Source organism: Phyllostomus hastatus, unplaced genomic scaffold (genome assembly GCF_019186645.2).
Source record: "Phyllostomus hastatus isolate PE091 unplaced genomic scaffold, TTU_PhHast_1.1 phas_contig_304, whole genome shotgun sequence".
Taxonomy (NCBI): domain Eukaryota; kingdom Metazoa; phylum Chordata; class Mammalia; order Chiroptera; family Phyllostomidae; genus Phyllostomus; species Phyllostomus hastatus.
Window position 1 is genome coordinate 1,346,883 of NW_025333845.1, and position 22,556 is coordinate 1,369,438.

A 22,556-nucleotide genomic window follows, 5' to 3' on the forward strand; every position below is an offset into this window, starting at 1 on the left:
ATTCATTACTCTGAAGTGTTTTTTTAAAAGGATAAAGTGATATTGGGAATGTAAATATTCTGCATAATGCCTAGCGTAATGCAAGTGTTCAGTTAAATGTCAGTGATTATTGATGATGACGATAATTTGAAAACTCCATTGGAACAGTTGAAGAACCCCAATGGAAACTGAGTTCCACTGCATCTAGAACATATCCTTTCAATGGTGATATATTCTGTTGTACATTTTAAGGGACTCTGAATTTCTAGTTTGTACAGATTTCTTTACATGGCCTCACCCAGCAACTACTCCACTGCTCCAGTCTCCGAATTCCTCCTCATCTGCTTCCCTAACTACCAGGGTTGGCAGCACTGGCTGTCCCTGCCTCTCAGCCTCCTCTTCCTCCTGGCCATGGGGGCCAATGCCACCCTTCTGATCACCATCCGGCTGGAGGCATCTCTGCATGAGCCCATGTACTACCTGCTCAGCCTCCTCTCTCTGTTGGACATCGTGCTCTGCCTCACTGTCATCCCCAAGGTCCTGGCCATCTTCTGGTTTGACCTCAGGTCTATCAGCTTCTCTACCTGCTTCCTCCAAATGTTTATCATGAATTGCTTCCTTGCCATGGAGTCCTGCACATTCATGGTCATGGCCTATGACCGCTATGTGGCCATCTGCCACCCACTACGATACTCATCCATCATCACTGATCAATTTGTGGCTAGAGCTACTATGTTTGTTGTAGCCCGGAATGCCTTATTTTTTCTTCCTGTTCCAATCCTTTCTTCCCGACTCAGATATTGTGCAGAGAACATCATCAAGAACTGCATCTGCACTAACTTGTCTGTGTCCAAACTCTCCTGTGATGACATCACCTTCAACCGGCTCTACCAGTTTGTGACAGGCTGGACCCTACTGGGCTCTGACCTCATCCTTATTGTTCTCTCCTACTCCTTCATCCTGAAAGCTGTGCTAAGGATCAAGGCTGAGGGAGCTGCAGCCAAGGCCCTGAGCACATGTGGTTCTCATTTCATCCTCATCCTCTTCTTCAGCACAGTTCTGCTGGTTCTGGTCATCACCAACCTGGCCAGGAAGAGAATCCCCCCAGATGTCCCCATCCTGCTCAACATCCTGCACCACCTGATCCCCCCAGCTCTGAATCCCATTGTTTATGGTGTGAGAACCAAGGAGATCAAGCAGGGGATCCTGAAACTACTGAGAGGTTTGTAATAAGTAGAAAGGATCAGGTCCATCTTTGACTTTTATTACCATCTTTGATTGGTAATAAAAATCAGGAATTATATTTATGTTGGATAGGAAATTTTACTTGTAATGATGGACTGACTTATGATTCTCCTTTTTTCTTACTATCTCAGAAAACAATGTATACCTTACACTGTGAACCTTTGTTTTTTATTGCTTCAAAGGAAATCTCCCTTTCTTGGATTTTATGGTTACTTAGGAATTTTGCTTTACCAAATTGTTAAGCACAGCCTTCCAACCTTAGCAAACCAGAGCTGAATTAGAGAGGTAGTTTTTGTCAGTAAAGAAACTAACTTACTACAATGACTTTTAAAGATCTGTCTGTCCCCTGGCTTGCAAAGGGCATAGATGTCTTCAGTATCTCCTGTTTCAGCCTGACAGAGCCCTACATAGCTTTTGCTGTAAAGGGTTGCTTGGTTTAAGTATAGATGTTTACATCAGAATTTGTCCCTTAGGGTATATATTTCTTTATCTTGACCACCCCGATCTCTTCTTTGGCATCTATGACAGACATATGTCTTCCAGGTCCTCAATCCTTTCAGACTCTGTAAAGATATTCCATCTAACCCTGGCTGGGGTGGCTCAATTGATTGAGCAATGGCCTGTGAACCAAAGAGTTCCTGGCTTGATTCCCATTCAAGGCACATGCATGGGTTCAGGGCCAGGTCCCCAGTAGGGGGTGCCTGAGAAGCAACCATACATTGATGTTTCTCTCCATCTCTTCCTTGTTCCATTTTCCTCTCTCTAAAAATAAAGATAAAGAAACAGATTAGAGATCCCAGAAATAAACCCACTGTGTATGGTCAATTAATATTCAACAAAGGGGGCAGAAGCACAAAATGGAGTAAAAATAGCCTCTTCAACAAATGGTGTTGGGAGAGCTGGACAGTTACATGCAAAAAAATATATGAAACTTGATCACCAACTTACACCAAAAATAACAACTTAAACAAATAGCAACTTGATCACAACTTAAACAAAAATAAATTCAAGATGGATAAAAGATTTATTTTTTAAAGTTTATTTATTTATTTATTTTAATCATTGTTCAAATACAGTTTTCTCCTTTTTACTTCCAATCCAGTCCCCCCTCCCACCCCTCCCACTTCCCTCCTATCACCACCCTCCCCTTATTTTATGACCATGTGTCCTTTAAGTTTGTTCCTGTGAACCCTTCCCACTGTCCCCTTAAATTCCCTCTACTCTCTTCTGTGGGCACTGTCAGCCTGGCCTCTATTTCAGTGTCTTTGGTTACATTTTGTTTGTTTCTTTGTTTTGTTATTTAGGTTCCTGTTAAAGGTGAGATCATATGGTATTTGTCTTTCACTGCCTGGCTTGTTTCGCTTAGCATAATGTTTTCCAGCTCCATCTACGCTGTTGCAAAGGGTAGGAGCTCCTTCTTTCTTTCTGCTGCATAGAATTCTATTGTGTAAATGTACCATAGTTTTTTGATCCATTCATTTACTGATGGGCATCTTGGTTGCTTCCAGCATCTAGCTATTGTAAATTGTGCTGCTATGAACATTGGGATGCATAGGTTCTTTTGAATTGGTGTTTTAGTATTCTTAGGATAGAGTCCCAGCAGTGGAATTGCTGGGTCAAAAGGCAGATCCATTTTTAGTTTTCTGAGGAAGTTCCATACTGCTTTCTATAGTGGTTGCACCAGTCTGCAGTCCCACCAGCAGTGCACTAGGGATCCCTTTTCTCCACAACCTCTCCAACACTTGTTGTTTGTTGCTTTGTTTATGATGGCCATTCTGTCTGGTGTGAAGTAGTATCTCATTGTGGTTTTAATTTGCATCTCTCTGATAGCTAGCGATATTGAACATCGTTTCATGTGTCTTTGGATTTTATGTATGTCCTCCTTGGAGAAGTGTCTGTTCAAGTCCTTTGCCCACTTTTTAATTGGATTCCTTGTCTTAGAGTGCAGTCTTGTAAGTTCTTTATATATTTTGGAGATTAAACCCTTGTCTGAGGTATCATTGGCAAATATGTTTTCCCATACAATTGGTTCTCTTTTAATTTTGATACTGTTTTCTTTATCTGTGCAGAAGCTTTTAATTTTGATGAGGTCCCATTTGTTTATTCTTTCCTTCATGTCCCTTGCTCTAGGGGACAAGTCAGTAAAAAAGTTTCTTCATGAAATATCTGAGATTTTCCTACCTACGTTCTCCTCTAAGACTTTAATGGTGTCACATTTTATATTTAAGTCTTTAAGATGCATAAAAGATTTAAATATAAATTACAACACCATAAAAGTCCTAGGAGAGAATGTAGGCAGGAAAATCTCAGATATTCCACACAACAATGTTTTCACCAATATGTCCCCTAGAGCAAGGGACATAAAGGAAAGAATAAACAAATGGGACCTCATCAAAATAAAAAGCTTCTGCAAAGCTAGCATTAAAATGAAAAGAGAACCAACCATATGGGAAAATATATTTGCACATGATACCTGGGACAAGGGTTTGGTCTCCAAATATATAAAGAACTCACATGACTTCACTCCAGGAAAACAAAATATCCAATTAAAAAATGGGCAAAGGACTTGAACAGACACTTCTCCAAGGAGCATACAGATGGCCCAGAGACACATGGAAGGAAATTCAGCTTCACTATCCATCAAAGAGGTGCAAATTAAAACCACAATGAGATACCACTTCACACCAGTCAGAATGGCCATCATAAACAAATCAACAAACAACAAGTGTTGGAGAGGTTGTGAAGAAAAGGGAACTGTAGTGCACTGTTGGTGGGAATAAGATGGGTGCAGCCACTGTGGAAAACAGTATGGAATTTCCTCAGAAAACTAAAAATGGAACTGCGTTTTGACTTGGGCAATACCACTGCTGGGATTATACTCTAAGCATCCTGAAACACCAATTTAAAAAACCTATGCACCCCAATATTTCAATGCTGCATTATTTACAGTAGTGAAATGTGAGAACAGCATAAGTATCCATCAGTAAATGAGTGGGTCAAAAAACTATGGTACATTTACAAAATGGAATACTATGCAGCAGAAATAAAGAGGGAGATCCTACTCTTCACAACAACATGGGTGGAACAGGAAAGCATTATGTTAAATGAAATAAGCCAGGCAGTAAAATACAAATACCACACAATATCACCTATAATTGGAATCTAATCAACAGAACAAGTAAGCAAAATACAATCAGAGACATTGAAATAAAGAACAAACTGACAGTAACCAGAGAGGAGTGGGGAGAGTGATAATAGGGGAAGGGCCATCAAGGTACATGTATAAAGGACACATGGACAAAGCCAAAAGGGGTAGGTTCAAGGGTGGGAAGTGAGGGTAGGGAGATTTGGTGGGGTGAAAATGAAGACCATTGTACTTGAACAACAATAAAAATAATAATAATAGGGACTTCAGGCCAAGATGGAGGCATAGGTAGACACACTGTGCCTCCTCACACAACCAAAATAAGGACAACAAAAATTTAGGAACAAAAAAACAAACAGTACTGACAGAAAATTGAACTGTATGGAAGTCCAACAACCAAGGAATTAAAGTAGACATATGTATCCAGACCAATAGGAGGGGCAGAGTCAGACGGCCAGGCGGAGAGGGGTCACGGCAAAAAAAAGTGGTGGCTGACAGCCCCTGGGTGCGCAAGATGGCAGCAGGCAGACCCATCAAGGCAGCAGATTGTGGAGGGGCACAGAGCACAAAGGACTGGCAAACTGGGTGGTTCCACATTTGCACACAGATAAATCAGGTGAAACTGGAGAGTGAGATAGACCATGCAACCCAGGGTCCCAGCATGAGGAAATAAAGCCTCAAAACACCAATTGAAAACCACCTGTGGGTGCTGAGATGCTGGGAGAGACTCCAAGTCTCACAGGAGAGTTCACTGGGGAGACCCACAGGATCCTAGAACATACACAAAACCTCTCACATGGGAATCAGCACCAGAAGGGCCCAGTTTGCTTGGGGGAAACAGCAGAAGTGACTGAGATACAGCAGAGAGCAGAGCAAGTGCCATTGTTCCCTCTTGGACCCCAGCCCCACATACAACATCACAGCACAGTGACTGGGTTGACTCACCTGAGCAAACACCTAAGGCTCTGCCCCTCACTACATAACAGGGTTTCAAGACAAAAAATGGTCCAAACGGAAGAACAGATCAAAGCTCCAGAAAAAATACAACTAAACGATGAACAGATAGCCAACCTATCAGATGCACAGTTCAAAGCACTGGTGATCAGGATGCCCACAGAACTGGTTGAATTTGGTCACAAATTAGAGGGAAAAATGAAGGCTATGCTAAGTGAAATAAAGGAAAATGTATAGGGAACCAATAGTGATGGGAAGGAAACTGGGACTCAAATCAAAGCAGGGGACCAGAAGGAAGAAACAACCAAACAGAAAACAAGGAAGAAACAAGAATTCAAAAAAAATAAGGAGAGGCTTAGGAACCTCCAAGACATCTTGAAACATTCCAACATCGGAAATATAGGGGTACCAGAAGGGGAAGAGGAAGAGCAACAAGTGGAAAAGTTATTCGAACAAATAATAAAGAACTTCCCCAATCTGACAAAGGAAATAGACTTCCAGGAAGTCCAGAAAGCTCAGAGAGTCCCAAACAATTTGGACCCAAGGAGGAGGAACACACCAAGGCACATCATGATTACATTATCCAAGATTAAAATGAAGGAGAGAATCCTAGGAGCAGCAAGAGATAAGGAAACAGTTACAAACAAAGGTGTTCCCATCAGACTGTCAATTGATTTCTCAAAAGACACCTTATAGGCAAGAAGGGGCTGGAAAGAAGTATTCCAAGTCATGAAAGGCAAGGACCCACATCCAGGATTGCTCTATCCAACAAAGCTTTCATTTAGAATGGAAAGGCAGATAAAGTGCTTCCCAGATGAGGTCAAGTTCAAGGAGTTTATCATCACCAAGCCCTTATTATACGAAGTGTTAAAGGGACTTATCTAAGAAAAGGAAGATAAAAAATATGAACAGTAAAATGACAACAAACTCACAACTATTAACAACCACACCTAAAACAAAAACAAAAACAGCCTAAGCAAACAACTAAAACAGGAACAGAACCACAGAAATGGAGATCACAGGGAGGGATAGCAATAGGGGAGTGGGAGGAGGAAAGAGGGGGAAAGGTACAGAAAATAAGTAGCATAGATGGTAGGTAGAAAATAGACAGGGGAAGGGCAAGAATTGTATGGTAAATGTAGAAGCTAAAGAACTTATGACACAGGGACAGGAAGGAAAGGAGGGGAATGTGGGTGGGAGAGGGTGTGCAGGGTGAAGGGGAATGAAGGGGGGAGAAATTGGACAACTGTAATAGCATAATCAATAAAATATATAAAATAATAAATAAATAAATAAATAAAAAGAACCAGAAGGACATCTTAAGATTTGTCACTACTGAATTAAGTGTTATAGTAAACACTTAAAAATAAAATAAAAATAAAAATAAATTTAAAATCATTTAAAAAATGGCATGAACCCTTAAAAAAGATTTTCCATCTGTACAATTGCTCTTTATTACTTTTCATTGTTTTCAAGAATAAACAGTATAAAAAATGTTTGTTCAGTATATTGAATGTATACACATTAAATTACATAGACATAAATGAGTTCTTCATCTTCTTTCCCACCCCGTCCTCTTCCTCCTCCTTCCTCTCTTCTTGTTTTCTCCTCCAATTACATATCAATTATAAATGAAAAATATTTAACATCAAAAAAGTAAATCAATAAATGTTTCACTTGTCCATTCCTGTTTCCAATTAAACCACTGCACTATGGATAATAAGGGAAAATAATATATCCATAGTATGTTACACTTCATAGCCCATTTTGTAAGCTGACCATAATTAAATAACCCCACTTTAAAGATACTAAATCCCCACTTAAACATAAATTTTTCAAGAGTACATTTAATGTCTAAAATAAATTTCTGTTTGTCCCAAATGCAGAAGTAGACGTTTATTCAAGCATGTATGCTCTTTATGTAGATCACTTCATGCTGCCCCAGCTCCCATCTTCTTGGTTTCCCTCAACTCTCTCCCTCTACATCAACATTCCCATATTAAATTTTGTCTTCTTTGTTTTCTCTGCTCTTGCTGCTCTCTCACCTCTTTTGCCCCATTCTCCTATATTCCCCAGGAGGGAGGCTCATAGTCTAGGATCAGATGCCTAAAGTGGTTTTAGCCCCCATGGGCTATGGGGAAGAAAGGGACAGAGTAGAGCTTAGGGCCCTGAAAATAGCTTCTGGTGCCTCTGAGGAGCTGGTCCACATGGTATGGTAAGCAGTTATAAGTAGCAGCAGTACAGTACATCCTGCTCAAGCTAGTATGTCTGCTTTAGAGCTAGGAAACTCATGACAATGGGAATTATGAGGCATATAGCACTCCAAGTATGCAATATAAGCTGGGAGGGGAAATTATTCTGATAGGACTAAAACACATATGGTGCTGCAGATTCAGAGGCTACCAATACCTCAAATCTGGTGGGTCACTGCTTTCACATGAGAACAACCTTTTCTAGTATAAGCTGTATAGTACCCTTTTGGAGAAGCCAAGATTTTCAAGGTGAGTGTTCTTAAATTAAAACTATACCTTCATTATTAATAGCCTGTGGCAAATGGAGACCAAGAGTTTATATTCTCAACTGCAATTCAGTCACCCCTAGAGAACACTGCCCTAGAAGCACCATGTATGATAGGTGCCTGATTTTCCTTCCTGGTTTTCCAGATCATCCTGCCTTGTCTCCCAGTGTTCTTTCCTGCTTCTCCAAGTGGGATAAAAAAAGATTTTCCATTGCTCAAACAACCATGCTTTCCAGAAGACTCCAGACTAGGTGTGGAGTCGATAGTATATTTGTGATGTATTGATCCAGGAAAAAAAAAAAGAACACTATAACCAACCGAGGACAAAGCAGATGAGTTTATAGAAATAGATTTACATCTTTAAGGTCACTGGAATCTGGGAACAGATACAGTCTGACTAACAGGATGGTTTTTTATCTGGATTATGTCTGAAGCTATAGTTATTCTACTTCTAATTCTACTTCTATATTTTGAACCTCAGATCTTTGGCCACCCTTTGTTAATAAAACCTAGTTCCAGTAGCCAAATATATGTTGTATAAAAGAATAGTGTTTTTGTGAATACATTTGAAAATATCTGGATATTTTGACATTCTTTACTAAACAGTGACATTGATTCTTTAAAAAAATAAATAAATAACTCCATTGGCTTAATGTAGAAGTAAGGGAGGAGTGGTATCTAGCCTGAGTCAAGGAGTTTTGTGTTGCTGGAGAGTCCTGGATTCTGGTACAGGCATCTGTGTCACCTAAACTGGGAGCTCTGAATGTGTTGATTGTCTCTGTCCTTAATAAGGTATTTCCATCCTGAATTTGAAAGTTTAGTTTGCTAAGAAATCTCTAAAGAAACATTGGTGAAAAGCATTGAAAAAGAAAATACAAACTGTAATTTTGAGATGACCCAGAAATAGAACTGTATGAAAGGAGTTCCCCTATATAACCCAAGAGTCGCAGATACTATTTGGCTAACACCAAGGGCAAACTCATATGTCAAGCAAAATAGAAAGAGAGGTGTTTAGTTTTCCAAAAGTCTGGACCTGTACTGTCCAATAGAATAGCCAGTAGCCTATTGAGCACATGTGACTATTGAGCACTTGAAAAATGAGGCTTGCAGAATTGAGGTGTATTGTGAGTGTCAAACACACACAAAGATAAAAACTAAGAATGTAAGTTAGTTCTTGTTTTATTGTTGTTCCAGTACAGTTGTCTCCATTTTCCTCCCACCATTCTCCCTCAGCTCACCCACCCCCACCTCCCACCCTCAATCCTACTCCCCCATTAGATTTGTCCATGGGTCTTTTATACATGTTCCTTGTTGAACCTTTCCCTTCTTTCCCCATTATGCCTCTCCTCTCCCCCACTGGTTACTGTCAGTTCTTTATTTCAATGTCTCTGGTTATATTTTGCTTGCTTGTTTGTTTTGTTGATTAGGTTCCACTTACAGTTGAGATCATGTGGTGTTTGTCTTTCACCACCTGGCTTACTTCACTTAGCATAATGCTCTCCAGTTCCATCCAAACTGTTGCTAAGGGTAAGAGTTCCTTCTTTCTGTTGTGCAATATTCCATGGTGCAACTGTACCATAGTTTTTTGATCCACTCACTTACTGATGGGCACTTAGGTTGCTTCCAGCACTTGGCTATTGTAACTTATGCTGCTATGAACATTGAGGTGCATAGGTTAGCTCATTAACAGTTTTTTTTATATTGATTACATGTTAAAGTGATAATATTTTGGATATATTGAGTGAAATATGTAACTATAACTAATTTTGCATGTTTTCTTTTAATTTTTTCCTGATGGTTTTTTATTGTATTTTTTCCATTACCATTTATCCCCCTTACACCATCTTCCACCTCCACCCACTCACCATCCCTACAATCACCTCTCTGTTGTCCATGTCCATGAGTCCTTTTTTTCCCCTCCCTCCACTCCCCTGTCATCCCACCCCAGGGCTGTCAGCCTTCTCAAAATCTTTTGTATGTGGCTCACATTATGTTTTTATTGGAAGTGCTGCTCTAGGTTATATGGAAACTGATAATATATTAGGCAAAATGGAAGGGCAAATTTGTTTTTTCCAACTTCCAAAACTGCCTTCAAATATTCACCCTTCTTGTCTTTGAGGAACAGGCTTAAACTTTCTCAGAAAATATAAAGAAGCTGACTCGTAAGATCACTGCCACTGTTGACAAAAACTGGTTAAGGTTGGACTTCCCCAGAGCATTAGAAACAATATCACTGGGTTATATCAACCAATGTTATGAGATAGGCCTTCTCATGGAAACAATATAAAAGGTTACCTCATAGGTGTCTTGATTTTGTTCATAACTGCTTGTGGTATCCCAGGCCAGGAACCCATGAAAACTGTTTAGTCAGGTCAGGGTTTGTGACTCACCAAGAACCCACATGTAATCAATCAGATGAAGACAGCAGGTGCTTCTATCCCTCACTCTTGGAATAGTGCTATAGGACAAAAATCAATGACTTCTGAAGTTTTTGTCCCAGGACATTAAGAAACTTTGAATATCTTGTCTAAGGTGCTATTTCCTATAAGTTGATAGTCATAATGCTAATAATGTCTTCAGATATTTTCCGGTAATACACTCAGCCCTGATTTCTCCTTTGCCTGTGATGTCTTCTTTTGGAGAAAGGACAAGGGCAGGCATTTGTTTGGGGCCTATGCTTATCTGCTCTAGAAGCAGAGCCTGCATGAGGGCTTTCATTTATAGAGGCAGAAAAGGTAGTAAGAGCTGTGATTCAGACTTCTTGGTCACATGTCATGGCTTCATTATTATGATTTTAGTAAAAATGACTTTAATTACCTTTGCCTTTGTTTCCTCACCTGCAAAATTCAGAAAACAATGGTGTTTTCTTGTAAAAAGCATATTCATACCCTGGCTGGAGTGGCTCAGTGGATCAAATGTCAGCCTGTGAGCCAAAGGGTCATCTGTTTGATTCCCACTCCTGGCACATGCCTGGTTTGCAGGCCAGGTCCCCAGTTGCGGGTGTGCGAGAGGCAACTGATCAATGTATCTCTCACACACCAATGTTTCTCTCCCTCTGTTTCTCCCTCCTTTTCCCTCTTTCTAAAAATAAATAAATAAAATCTTTTTTTAAAAAGGATGATCATGTAACTTATCAAACAAGTTAAGAAATTATTAAAAGTGAAAAAGGGTATAAATGGGAATTATGCCAGGCAAAAAAAAAAAATACATGGTCATCCTATCATTCTACTTGTAGGACTTTTTACAGACTGGATTGGTTTATATTTACCAAGCACTTAGATAGTATCAGACATTTAACTATGATTATCTTTCACTGGTTCTTTGGAAAATGAGTCACTTCTCCATGAGCATTTGTTATATCTGGATAGATTTATTTTTATCTTACCTTTAAAGTTTTCTGAACTGTCAGTTGTGATGAAGAATCTTTACATGGCATCACCCTGCAACTGCTCCACTGCTCCAGTCTCCGAATTCCACCTCATCTGCTTCCCTAACTACCAGGGTTGGCAGCATTGGCTGTCCCTGCCTCTCAGCCTCCTCTTCCTCCTGGCCATGGGGGCCAATGCCACCCTTCTGATCACCATCCGGCTGGAGGCATCTCTGCATGAGCCCATGTACTACCTGCTCAGCCTCCTCTCTCTGTTGGACATCGTGCTCTGCCTCACTGTCATCCCCAAGGTCCTGGCCATCTTCTGGTTTGACTGCAGGTCCATCAGCTTCTCTGCCTGCTTCTTTCAAATGTTTGTCATGAATAGTTTCCTGACCATGGAGTCCTGCACATTCATGGTCATGGCCTATGACCGCTATGTGGCCATCTGCCACCCACTACGATACTCATCCATCATCACTGATCAATTTGTGGCTAGGGCTGCCACATTTGTTGTGGCCCGGAATGGCATTCTTACTATGCCTATCCCCATCCTTTCTTCCCGACTCAGATATTGTGCAGAGAACATCATCAAGAACTGCATCTGCACTAACTTGTCTGTGTCCAAACTCTCCTGTGATGACATCACCTTCAACCGGCTCTACCAGTTTGTGACAGGCTGGACCCTACTGGGCTCTGACCTCATCCTTATTGTTCTCTCCTACTCCTTCATCCTGAAAGCTGTGCTAAGGATCAAGGCTGAGGGAGCTGCAGCCAAGGCCCTGAGCACATGTGGTTCTCATTTCATCCTCATCCTCTTCTTCAGCACAGTTCTGCTGGTTCTGGTCATCACCAACCTGGCCAGGAAGAGAATCCCCCCAGATGTCCCCATCCTGCTCAACATCCTGCACCACCTGATCCCCCCAGCTCTGAATCCCATTGTTTATGGTGTGAGAACCAAGGAGATAAAGCAAGGAATTCAGAAATTGCTGAGGAGTTTGTAAGAACTAAAATATGTGAGATTTGACTTTGGGAACAGAAGCTGATAATGGAGAATAATTTTAATGATGCATAGAAAATTTTATATAGTTACTGCAGGAATAAGTATGGATTTTTCTCTCCCCAATGTTTCAGGTGATTATGGTAAAACCCATATTTTGGCTCCTGTTTTCTATTGCACTGCCTTTTTTGCATTCTGGAGTTACCTGGGTTTCTCCTAGCTTCATCTCTGTGAAAGGGACTTGTCAAGCCATAATCACAGGAGCTTAATTAGAGTACTATTGTTTTTAAAATAAGGAATAAATGGTAGTCTAATCATTTCTCATACCTCTCAATTTACTCAATTAATATTTAGATATGTATTAGATCTCTTGGTTCTACTTGAGATCTACAGATCAAATTGGTTTTGTGCCATGAATAGGTCTCTTATGGACATACAGAAAGTTGGCTCCAGAACCTGAATTCTTATAGTTGAGTGAATACCATATACCATCCATTGTCTCCTGTAGTCTGCCAGATCCTGTTAATACCTTTTTCTCATGATACTTCTCTGTGATATAAATTTCCTGTAGCTCTTTTCTTTTTTGAGAATAATTTTAAATAAATTTTAAGATGACTCGATGGTGTATATGTTTTTTGTCATCCCCATTCCGCCTACACTTTGCCCACCTCTACCCAGCCCTCACCCCTCTTCCTTCTGACCACTATCACACTGTTGTCTGTGTGTGTTATGTATATATGTTTTCTGGCTAATCCCTTCATCTTCCTTTATCCAGTCCTGCCTTCCCACTTCTCCTCTGACACTTGTCAGTCTGTTTCATGTACACATGCTTCTGTTTCTATTTTGTTTGTTAGTTTATTTTGTTCATTGGGCTCCATATATGAGATCATGTAATATTTTATTTCTTTAAGTGGCTTATTTCACTTAGCATAATAATATCAAGGTCCATCCATGCTTTCACAAAGAGTAAGATCCCCTTCTTTTTCACAGCTCTGTAGCATTCTATTGTGTAAATGTACCACAGTTTTTTCAATCTACCCATCTACTGATGGGCACTTCAGCTGTTTCCAGATCTTAGCACTGTAAATAGTGCTGCTATGAATGTAGGGGTGCATATATTCCTTTGAAATAGAATTTTGGGATTTAAATAAAAGGGTTTTTTTTTATTTTTTTCAGATGGTCTTTACCAACTTCTGACTTCATATGATCCTACCCAAATTTTCCATTACATTTCAGACATGGCCTGCATCCCCACTCTGTCCTGCTTATTTTAGATATACTTAAATTTACTTTTTTAGCTTATTTTCATTCCTCTTGCATAATCCTTATATCCTATACTGATGACAATGTAGTTTCCTATGGCATCCAGGCCTTTGGATTGGTGTGTTATGTGAACAAAGATAAATCCATTCTCTTTGTAGTTCCCACCCTGATCATTCCCTGAAAATGGTGGAGACTCGGATATTTACCAATTATTTTTCCTGAGATTAATTTTCATGGGTAACTGTGACCCTATTTCATTTTTTTTAAATTGGAACAGCTCAATTCTCTACAATTTACTTCTTGAAGCACACGAAAATACTTGGTGAATTGTCCACATTGCCATACTTTTATTATTTCTGGACACCTAGAATTCCATATCAATAAGGATTTTGAGTCTTCAAATCTTTTGTCCTTGGGATTCCCACTAAAGAACATTGGGTAAAAGGTGAAAGATTTATATGATTGGAAGAGAAACCAGAGCATGGAATATTGGGTAAATAGACATCCAAGATTTATTTAAATTCTACCAATGACAAAGAAGTACCATCTAGGACCTGGAAGAGAAAACCTCTGCTCCTGTTTGGGATTTTTTAAAAGTTTTTCTTACTCATCTGCAGTTTTGTTCTGGGGCCTATGGGGAAGCACTTTCTGGTGAATTAAAATTCCAGTATTAGCTTTAATAATTTTTACCATGTTTCATTTAAAGGCATGCCAACTTAATAGCCCTAAAGTTTTTATGATCATATACCATTATGAAGTATCTCTCTTTATCTTGAGACAAGTTTCATGCCTTCAAGTTTGCATTAATTAAACTAGAGTAGCTACCTGATATTTCCCTGGTTAGTCTTTCCATCATATATTTTTTCTTCTCTTTCATTTTCAGTCATTCTGGGTGTTTATATTTAAAGTGTGTCTTTTGTAAGCAACATGGATATATTCAATCTGGTAGTCTTTGTCTCTTACTTGGAACACTTGGCTTATTTACATAATACAACTACTGATTGCTTTATAGATACCATCTTATGATTTGTACTTTTAATTCATCTGTTTTACCTCCCCTTTACCTAGTTTCTTATCTTATTTTTGATTAATCGAATTTTTATGCAAACATTTTTTCTTATTATTTTGGTGATAACCAGAGAATAAAAACTTGTAACCTTGACTTACTGCAGTCTAATTAAATGTATGTACTTTAAAAAATGTTTGTAATTATGTTATTATAGATGCAAGCAAGTTTGTCTTAGTATAATAAATCATTAGATAAGCCTTCACCATTTGCACAAATCAGTTTAATAAATAATTCTGTAACAAAGCAAATTATTCTGAATAAAACTATTAAAAACAAAGTATTGAAATATAAAATTGCCCTGGCTGGTGTGACTCAGTGTATTAAAACTGGCCTGTGAATTGAAAGCTGTTGGTTCAATTCCCAGTCAAGGCACATGCCTGGGTTGCAGGCCAGGTCCCCAGTTGGGAGCATGAAAGAGGCAGCTTATCAATGTATCTCTCACACATCAATGTTTCTCTCCCTCTTTTTCTCCCTCCCTTCCCCTCTCTCTAAAAATAAATAAACAAAATCTTCTTAAAAATATAAAATAGACTTATTAATCTTTTTAAGTAGCTTGTTTGAAATTATTTTCAAGAAATTTGGTATCATTATAACATGTATTGTTTCTTCTTTTGCTAAAAAATTATTGGGATAACAGTGGTTAGTAACATTATATAAATTTCATGTGTACAGCTTTAAAACATTACATCTGTATATTCTGTTGTGTGTTTACCACCCAAAGTCCCATCTCCTCATGTCACCTTCTATTTGACCCCCTTTAAATATGTGCACTTTAAATTATTATTCAGGATTTGATATAATTGTTTTCCTTAAGTGACATATTTTCCCTGTGTGAATATATTTCTAAAACTTAAAAATTAATAATGAATGATTATAAAGTACCTATTTTAAAAACAATTGTTCTAGAATGCAGCTAATTGGTAAGTTGAAGTCATGGCATAAGTCTAATGATGTTTGTCTTCTTAGGGGATCACTTAGACACATCTTCCAAGTCCCTAGGTGATATTTTTTTTATCACAAATAATACATCTGTTTGCATAACTCTCAGATATTTGAAGAGAAACAACTCTCTTTCACTTCACCTCAGTTTAGATGCAGAAATCTCTCTTTTTACTTTAGAAATGTGTATCTACCTACAGGGAGATCAGAGCTCATGGGAGCAGGATTCCCAAACCAATTTTTCATGTTTTAAGCCACAAGAGAGTGGCTTTCATAGATACAGCATCTTCATGAAGTTGTCCAGGGGCTAAAGCCATAAATATGAGAGAAGGCCTGTAAGAAATTGAGGAGTCACGCTGCCTAAAAGCAACTGAATGATCAAACTGTTGTTTGGAGCAGACTTTCTCTGTAAGTATTTTTGGGAACAATACAGTGGAAAGCCAAGCCTCAGTAACACTTTAAATTTGGTTCTTGACTTAATTCTTTGTTTACTTTAGAGAGTATTATTGCACCCTCAGATGTGAGTTTTTGAAGACCCTGAAGATCACTGACATCAAAAGAGCCCATTAGCGTGTGGGTCAGGGGAGCTCACAGTAGGTCAGCTCAGGTCTGTCTCTGGCAGGAAGGTTGACAGAGAGTATTCCTATTTTGATCAATAAAGACTTATTGTAAGTGTTTGGATTTGTGCCAACTGTCAAAAAAACAAATGAATGAAACCCTTTCCTTGACCTTAATGAGGTTTGGTCCTCCTAGAAGAGGTGGCTAAGAACTATGGATGCAGGCAGAGAGATAAAAGCATAAAAAAAAGGAACCTACAGAATTTCCAGAGTCCATGTGAAGAAGGTAATTTTCAAATTGGGACACCAGAGATTGGCCATAATTTTGTTTAAATAACTATAGATCATGGGAGAAGCTACTGATTTGATGTCTGAAGCTGAATGGTTCTGTGGCTAGGCCTGGCTGCAATGTGGGAGCAGTCTTGATCCTGGAAAAGCAATATCAGCGTAACTAGGAATTTGATAGAAAAGCAAATTCGTGGGCTTCCCCCTGAGATGTACAAAATTGACAACCAGGGATTGTGTTCGGCAATCTGAATTTAGGGATCTGAACAACCTAGACAAGAAGTCTAGGTGATTTGATGCATACTCACACTGGAAAACCACTGGTCTACATTAAAGAAAATCTTGATAAGACCATACTATATATTTGAGGAAAAAATAAAACCACTCTAAACCTTGATTGGTACATATTTTTGTGTCCTGGGTGCCCCCAAAACATATGTCCAAAACATCCATCTGTAAAAGATGATCTTCCCTCTACTTCAGAGCACAGCACAGCAGAACCTGACAACTTCTTCACCAACAGGATCCTGGATTGTTAAGATACTCAAAGAGAACTGAAGTTCCTGTCTGAGTAGCATCATATCCTGGGGCATGCTTAAGTATTCCTTCAGTTCTTCCCTTATTTTAGACCTTCACTTTCTTCTTTTTTTTCCTTTTCCACAGACATACAAAAAGGATTTTACTTTTTAAGCAGTTACTTAATAAATACATATACAAATGCAATAAGATACTACACAGATATTTTTTGCATTTATTGTTCTGCCACAAGATTACTTTTTTCTCATCACCAAATTATTTTTTATCCTATTCTTTGTTCATATTTTTACAAAATATTAAGCAAGAATGCTGAAGTTTCATAGTAGAGCAAGATATTAAGATGTTAAATTAGTCAAGGACATCATGACACTTTCAACAATCTGTAAGTCCATGTATCTGAACTATACTGAATGCCTACTTTGTTACTAGAAGCATTGAGTTTTTCTCCATGGCTGGTAGATGGAGCACAGACTTTTTGAAAAACAATTAGGAAACATCAAAGAGTATAGGAAAAGTTTTATTAATGTTTTGATAACAGCATGATCAGGATATTTAAGGATCATAGAGAAATGATCGAAAGAAGAGGTATGTAACTATGTATGTGAAAAGAGTAAGAATAAACAAACATTTGTAAGAGGTGTAACTTTTTGTACAGATAGACTAGGACAAGCAGAAGTTAGTTATTCGAGGGCAAGAAAGTTGATTCTATAAGAAGCATATGACACATGCAAGAAATACAGAGATGAGATGAACAAAAGCATGCTCAGTAGGTAGCTGGGCCTGTGTGTATGCAGTCAGAACATATTCATGTGAAGGGAGTTATTCTTTATTCATTAAGTTATGGATGCTAAGGAAATTGTTCTAAAAAGGAGTGGTGTGGTCCAGTTTATACTTTAGACAGGCTTTATGACAACAGAATTGTGGAGAAACTTTACAAAGAATGGAGGCAGATAAATTAGGTAAGAGATTCTTAATGAAACAGTCAATCCCTAAATTCATGTTTCTTTTCTTTCTGTCAGTCCCAGGCCCACCTGCCAGTCATGGCATTATCTCTCAACAGCACAGGGACCCAGGTGACTGAATTCCTGATAATCTGCTTTCCAGGCATGCAGGACACACAGCACTGGCTCTCTGTAGTCCTGGCTCCCCTCCTGGTTTTAGCCCTTGGGGCCAACTTTGTGCTATTGTTTGCCATCTGGCAGGTGGCATCTCTACATAAGCCCATGTACTACCTGCTTGCCATCCTCTCCTTGCTGGATGTCATCCTCTGCCTCACAGTCATCCCCAAGGTCAGTACCTCCCTGATTTCTGAATTCACTCTCAGGCAGCCAATCATTTTTCTCTAACCAGTACTTATTTCTGCTATAAATTCTCCTACCCCTGAAGGAAAATCCTCAGTGAGTAGCCTGCACAATCACATTAGGTCCATACTAAGACATGTCCCCTCTCGTTCTCAATATCCATGTTTCTTTTAAGGATTGTATTCTTTCCCAAATGACAGGCCCTCTCTCAATGTCTGAATCAGTGATATTCCAATATTTGCCCTTCTGTTTACTTCTAAGGTGATTCTCCTTGACTATAAATGACCCCACTCTTACATCCAGGCCTTTAGAATTTACTTTCTAAGATGTAACAGGATGTAAGCTTATGTCATACAGTGAGATAGAAAACTTAATTAGAAAATGTTTCTCATGAGTATAAAGAGGTTTGGAGTGTTTAAATATAAATATTAGATTACATTTAATTTTTTTACTTTTATTTAGTTATTTTTTATTACCATTTAGTCCCCTTATACCCTCCTTCCCACCCCAGGCAGATGTGTCAGCTGGAGTTTGGGTAAAAACTCTAGAGACTAAGAGAAGACAGGCTACATAAACATTTTTAAACAAACAAAAAAAAACGTGCTCTGTAGATGGAGAGAAAAGGGTATAATTACACTTTGGAGATTGGGATGCACAAAGAAGTTACTTGAAAACAGGATACTGTGTCAGCTGGGATTATGGGGCTGCAGGTTGAGGATATGGATGGGTGAAGCCATCTGAGGATTTTTCACGGTTAGTTACACTAAGGTGGAAATAGGTGGACAGTTTTTGAGAGTAATGATTCTGGCAGGTCCTGCTTATCTTCTGGTTCAACATGAAGTCCATCAGCTTTTCTGGCTGCTTCCTGCAGATGTTCATCATGAATACCTTCCTTCCTATGGAGTCCTCCACCTTTCTGGTCATGGCTTATGACCGCTATGTAGCCATCTGCCACCCATTGCACTACCCATCTGTCATCACTGAACAGTTTGTCATTAATGCAGCCATTTTCATTGTCTTACGAAATTTTCTGGCCACACTGCCCACACCACTTCTGGCTTCCAGGCTCAACTACTGTGCCAGCAACGTGATAGAGAACTGTATCTGTGCCAACATTTCTGTGGCAAAGCTCTCCTGTGGGAATATTTACCTAAATAAACTCTACCAGTTTGTGAGTGTTTGGTGCCTACTGGGTTCTGATCTGGTACTCATCTTGCTATCCTACTGTTTCATCCTGCGGGCTGTTATACATCAGCCATCAGGAGGTGCAGCCACCAAGGCCTTGAGTACTTGTGGTTCCCATCTCATCCTTGTACTATTCTTCTACACATTGCTGTTAGTCTTCATTTTTACAAACAAGAAAGGAAAGAAGGTGCCTTCAGAAGTGCCCATTCTTCTCAATGTCTTGCATCACCTTATCCCACCAGCCCTGAACCCCATTGTTTATGGAGTACGAACCAAGGAAATCAAGCAAGGAATTATCAAGCTACTCAGGTACCGCTATTGAGAGAAGTGAGTCAAAGATTAGGGATTATGGAAGTCTGTGCATGTAGTAGTGATGGTTTTATCTGAATGCCACAAGAAATACAATATGACATCCATGCTGTTACCCTCATCTTGAACTTAAACCTTTCTCAACCACTGTCACAATATTTACTTTCACTTCCCCAATGCATTATTCTTCAACCATATAAAAGAAGGAAATCTTGCCATTTGCAACAACACTGAAGGACCTTGCAGGCATTTTAAGTAAAATAAGTCAATGTGTTATATCTATATATGTTTTTTGGCCAAGTAGAGGTGAGGCAAATGCCATTTTAGCAAATGGGGGTGGGAAATGGAGATGGAAAGAGACTTTGTTTAGGATGATAGGCACATGATGCAGTGTACAGGTGATATTTTATTGACTTATACACTTGAAACCTGTATGGTTTTGTTAACCAATCTCACCCCAATAAATTCAATTAAAAAGAAGTGAAATAAGTCACATAAAGACAAATACCATACAATCTCACTTACATGTGGAATCTAAAAAGCAAAAGAAAACAAAAACTGAGCTCACAGATACAGAGAACAAATTAGATTGATGGTTGCCAGAAGTACGGGGGGTGAGGGGAGGTGGGCAAAATGAGTAAAAATGGTCAAAAGATACAAATTTTCAATTATTAAAAAAAATAAAACATGGGGCTGTAATGTACAGTATGGTGACTATTGTTAATAATACTGCACTGCCTATTTGATAGTTGTCAGGAGAGTAGATCTTAAAAGTTCTCATAAGAAAAACAGTATGCTGTTTTGTAACCATGTATGCTGATAGATGTTAACTAGTCTTATTGTGGTGATTATTTCACAATATATATAATTATGTAATCATTTTGTTGCCACACCTAAAACTAATACAATTTTATGTTAATTATACCTCAATAAAAATGAAAAGGCGAATACATGAAGGTGTTGTTAAATATTTAGGCAATAGAAAGAAAACTTGAAACCCCTCATTGACTATGCTGAACTTGCCCCACTCCACCCCTGCTTTATCCCAGATCTTTGAATCCCTGGTAAAGTATCTCAAGAAGGGTGATTGTTTTAGTTCTTCTTGATTTACAGCTACCCCAATCAGCTTCAATGATCTTCTGCCATTTGGCTCAAATCTGCTCCCAGTCTAGCAGTAATGCAGATGCAATTATGCAATTATTCAATATATGAAGACAATGCTTTAGTGATGAGCATCATTCCAATTAAACTTAGCAAAGATATAACATCTCTGTGTCGTATCATTTCTTCTCTAGTAACATTATGATGATAGGTTCTGGGTTTTAAGCTCCAGCCTTTTCTTTTGTAACTCTACTTTGTAGGATTGGGTCCCTACGTTGGTTCTGACCTGAGTTTCCCTTCTATTACTCTTTATTAACTTCCAGTCCTCTGTGAGTTCTAGGATGATAGCCAGTTCTTTGCCTGTTTGGAAACTGAGGTTCTTCTACCCGCAGTCAGATCTCCCCAGCAGCCACTGCCCTGGACTTCTGCCTTAGTCTCCCCATGGCTGTTTCCCACCCACCACAGAAATGTCCACTACTTCTTGAACTTCTGTTTGTTCTTAACTTAGGCCTCTGTGCTTATTGCTCCATCTGATTGAAAAGTCTTACCCTGTATGCTCAAATGATTAACTTCTCAGCATTCATAATAGCAATTCACAAATTATGCCTATAAAGAGTACCTCCCCAATAATTACATCCAAAAATTGACTTTTTCTCCTGTTTTAGATCAAACACATTATGTGATTTTTTTCTATTTATTTTCCTATTTAATAACTAAATTTCCTTTAAATTGAATTCCCTTGAAAAGGTACCAGAGTTACAAGCATCTTTTCTTTTTTTGCTCACAACCATATCCTCAATTCCTAGATCCTGATATATCTAGCACATATCAGGTATTGAATAAATAGTAGATAAATGAAGAAATGGTCCCAAAATTAAGTGTACAGGGCCACTGCCACACCCGGTGAAAATATTGAAGTATATTCTTAGGTCAAGCTCCAGTGTCAGTTGAAATGTCCTTTTAAACATTTGTCTGATGCACTAACAGTGATAGGGGATGAGCCTTTAATTTCTGGTAATGTTAAAATTACCAATAAATCCTTCATTTTAACTACATCTGGATAATCACTCCATAGTTTCAGGGACCAGATTTCCTGTGTTTCTCTTTGAATGATAGATTATAGGGCATTCTATATATCTTATGCTTTTTCTAAATTGTTTTAAACATTAAAAACAGGAATTTTAAGTACTGATGTATAAAATTGTAAAATCTGTTTAAGATTTACACTTAATCCCTTAACATGAATGACCATTACTCACTGTAATGTTACCATTATTTATTAGCCACTAATAACATGTTTTGGGATATATAGCTCATCATCACCCTCAGTCCTGTTACTGCAGGACTTTGGGTCTTCTTGACATGCATAAAGCTAACCAACAAGATTTTTGCCATTTTGATCTTTTCACTCTGTTTTCTAATATTTTATATTCTCCTTTCTCATTATTTTAATGCAAAGAAGTCATATTTCACCCTGGTACAGAAACTTTGTTAGAATGTAAGGTATAAAGATACAGAACAAATTTTCAGTCATCAGGAAACTCATATGCTGTTTAGATAGAACATAAAGCGATCTAGACCCTTTAATGTTGAAGGAATGTTTTCTTTTTTTATTTTTATTTTAATCATTGTTCAAGTACAGTTTTCTCCCTTTTACTCCCATTCCAGCCCACCCACCTAATCCTCCCCACTTCCCTCCCATTACCATGTTCCCCTTAGTTTTTGTCCGTGTGTCCTTTAAATTTGTTCCTGTAAACCCTTCCCATTCTCCCCTGAAATTCCCTCTTCTCTCCCCTCTGGTC

At 38.7% G+C, this 22,556-nt stretch overlaps 3 protein-coding genes across 3 annotated transcripts; all 3 read left to right on the forward strand.

Moving 5' to 3' along the window:
• Window positions 1-267: 267 nt before the first annotated feature.
• Window positions 268-1,209, forward strand: LOC123819305 (olfactory receptor 56A4-like). Its single transcript, XM_045839608.1, has one exon. The coding sequence runs from the start codon at window positions 268-270 to the stop codon at window positions 1,207-1,209; it is 942 nt and encodes a 313-aa protein (XP_045695564.1).
• A 10,061-nt stretch (window positions 1,210-11,270) lies between these two features.
• On the forward strand, window positions 11,271-12,212 carry LOC123819301 (olfactory receptor 56A4-like). Its single transcript, XM_045839603.1, has one exon. It carries the CDS (start codon window positions 11,271-11,273, stop codon window positions 12,210-12,212), a length of 942 nt encoding a protein of 313 aa, XP_045695559.1.
• A 5,686-nt stretch (window positions 12,213-17,898) lies between these two features.
• Window positions 17,899-19,666, forward strand: LOC123819295 (olfactory receptor 56A1-like). Its single transcript, XM_045839596.1, has 2 exons — window positions 17,899-18,147; window positions 18,971-19,666. The coding sequence occupies exons 1-2, from the start codon at window positions 17,899-17,901 to the stop codon at window positions 19,664-19,666; spliced, it is 945 nt and encodes a 314-aa protein (XP_045695552.1).
• The last annotated feature ends 2,890 nt before the right edge of the window (window positions 19,667-22,556 follow it).

What these genes read in the sequence shown, in the direction of transcription:
- LOC123819295 (XM_045839596.1), top strand. Translation starts at nt 17,899, where the DNA reads ATGGCATTATCTCTCAACAGCACAGGGACCCAGGTGACTGAATTCCTG. An exon ending in GCCTCACAGTCATCCCCAAG is followed by an intron (nt 18,148 to 18,970) that starts GTCAGTACCTCC and finishes TGATTCTGGCAG; the next exon opens with GTCCTGCTTATCTTCTGGTT.
- LOC123819301 (XM_045839603.1), top strand. Translation starts at nt 11,271, where the DNA reads ATGGCATCACCCTGCAACTGCTCCACTGCTCCAGTCTCCGAATTCCAC.
- LOC123819305 (XM_045839608.1), top strand. Translation starts at nt 268, where the DNA reads ATGGCCTCACCCAGCAACTACTCCACTGCTCCAGTCTCCGAATTCCTC.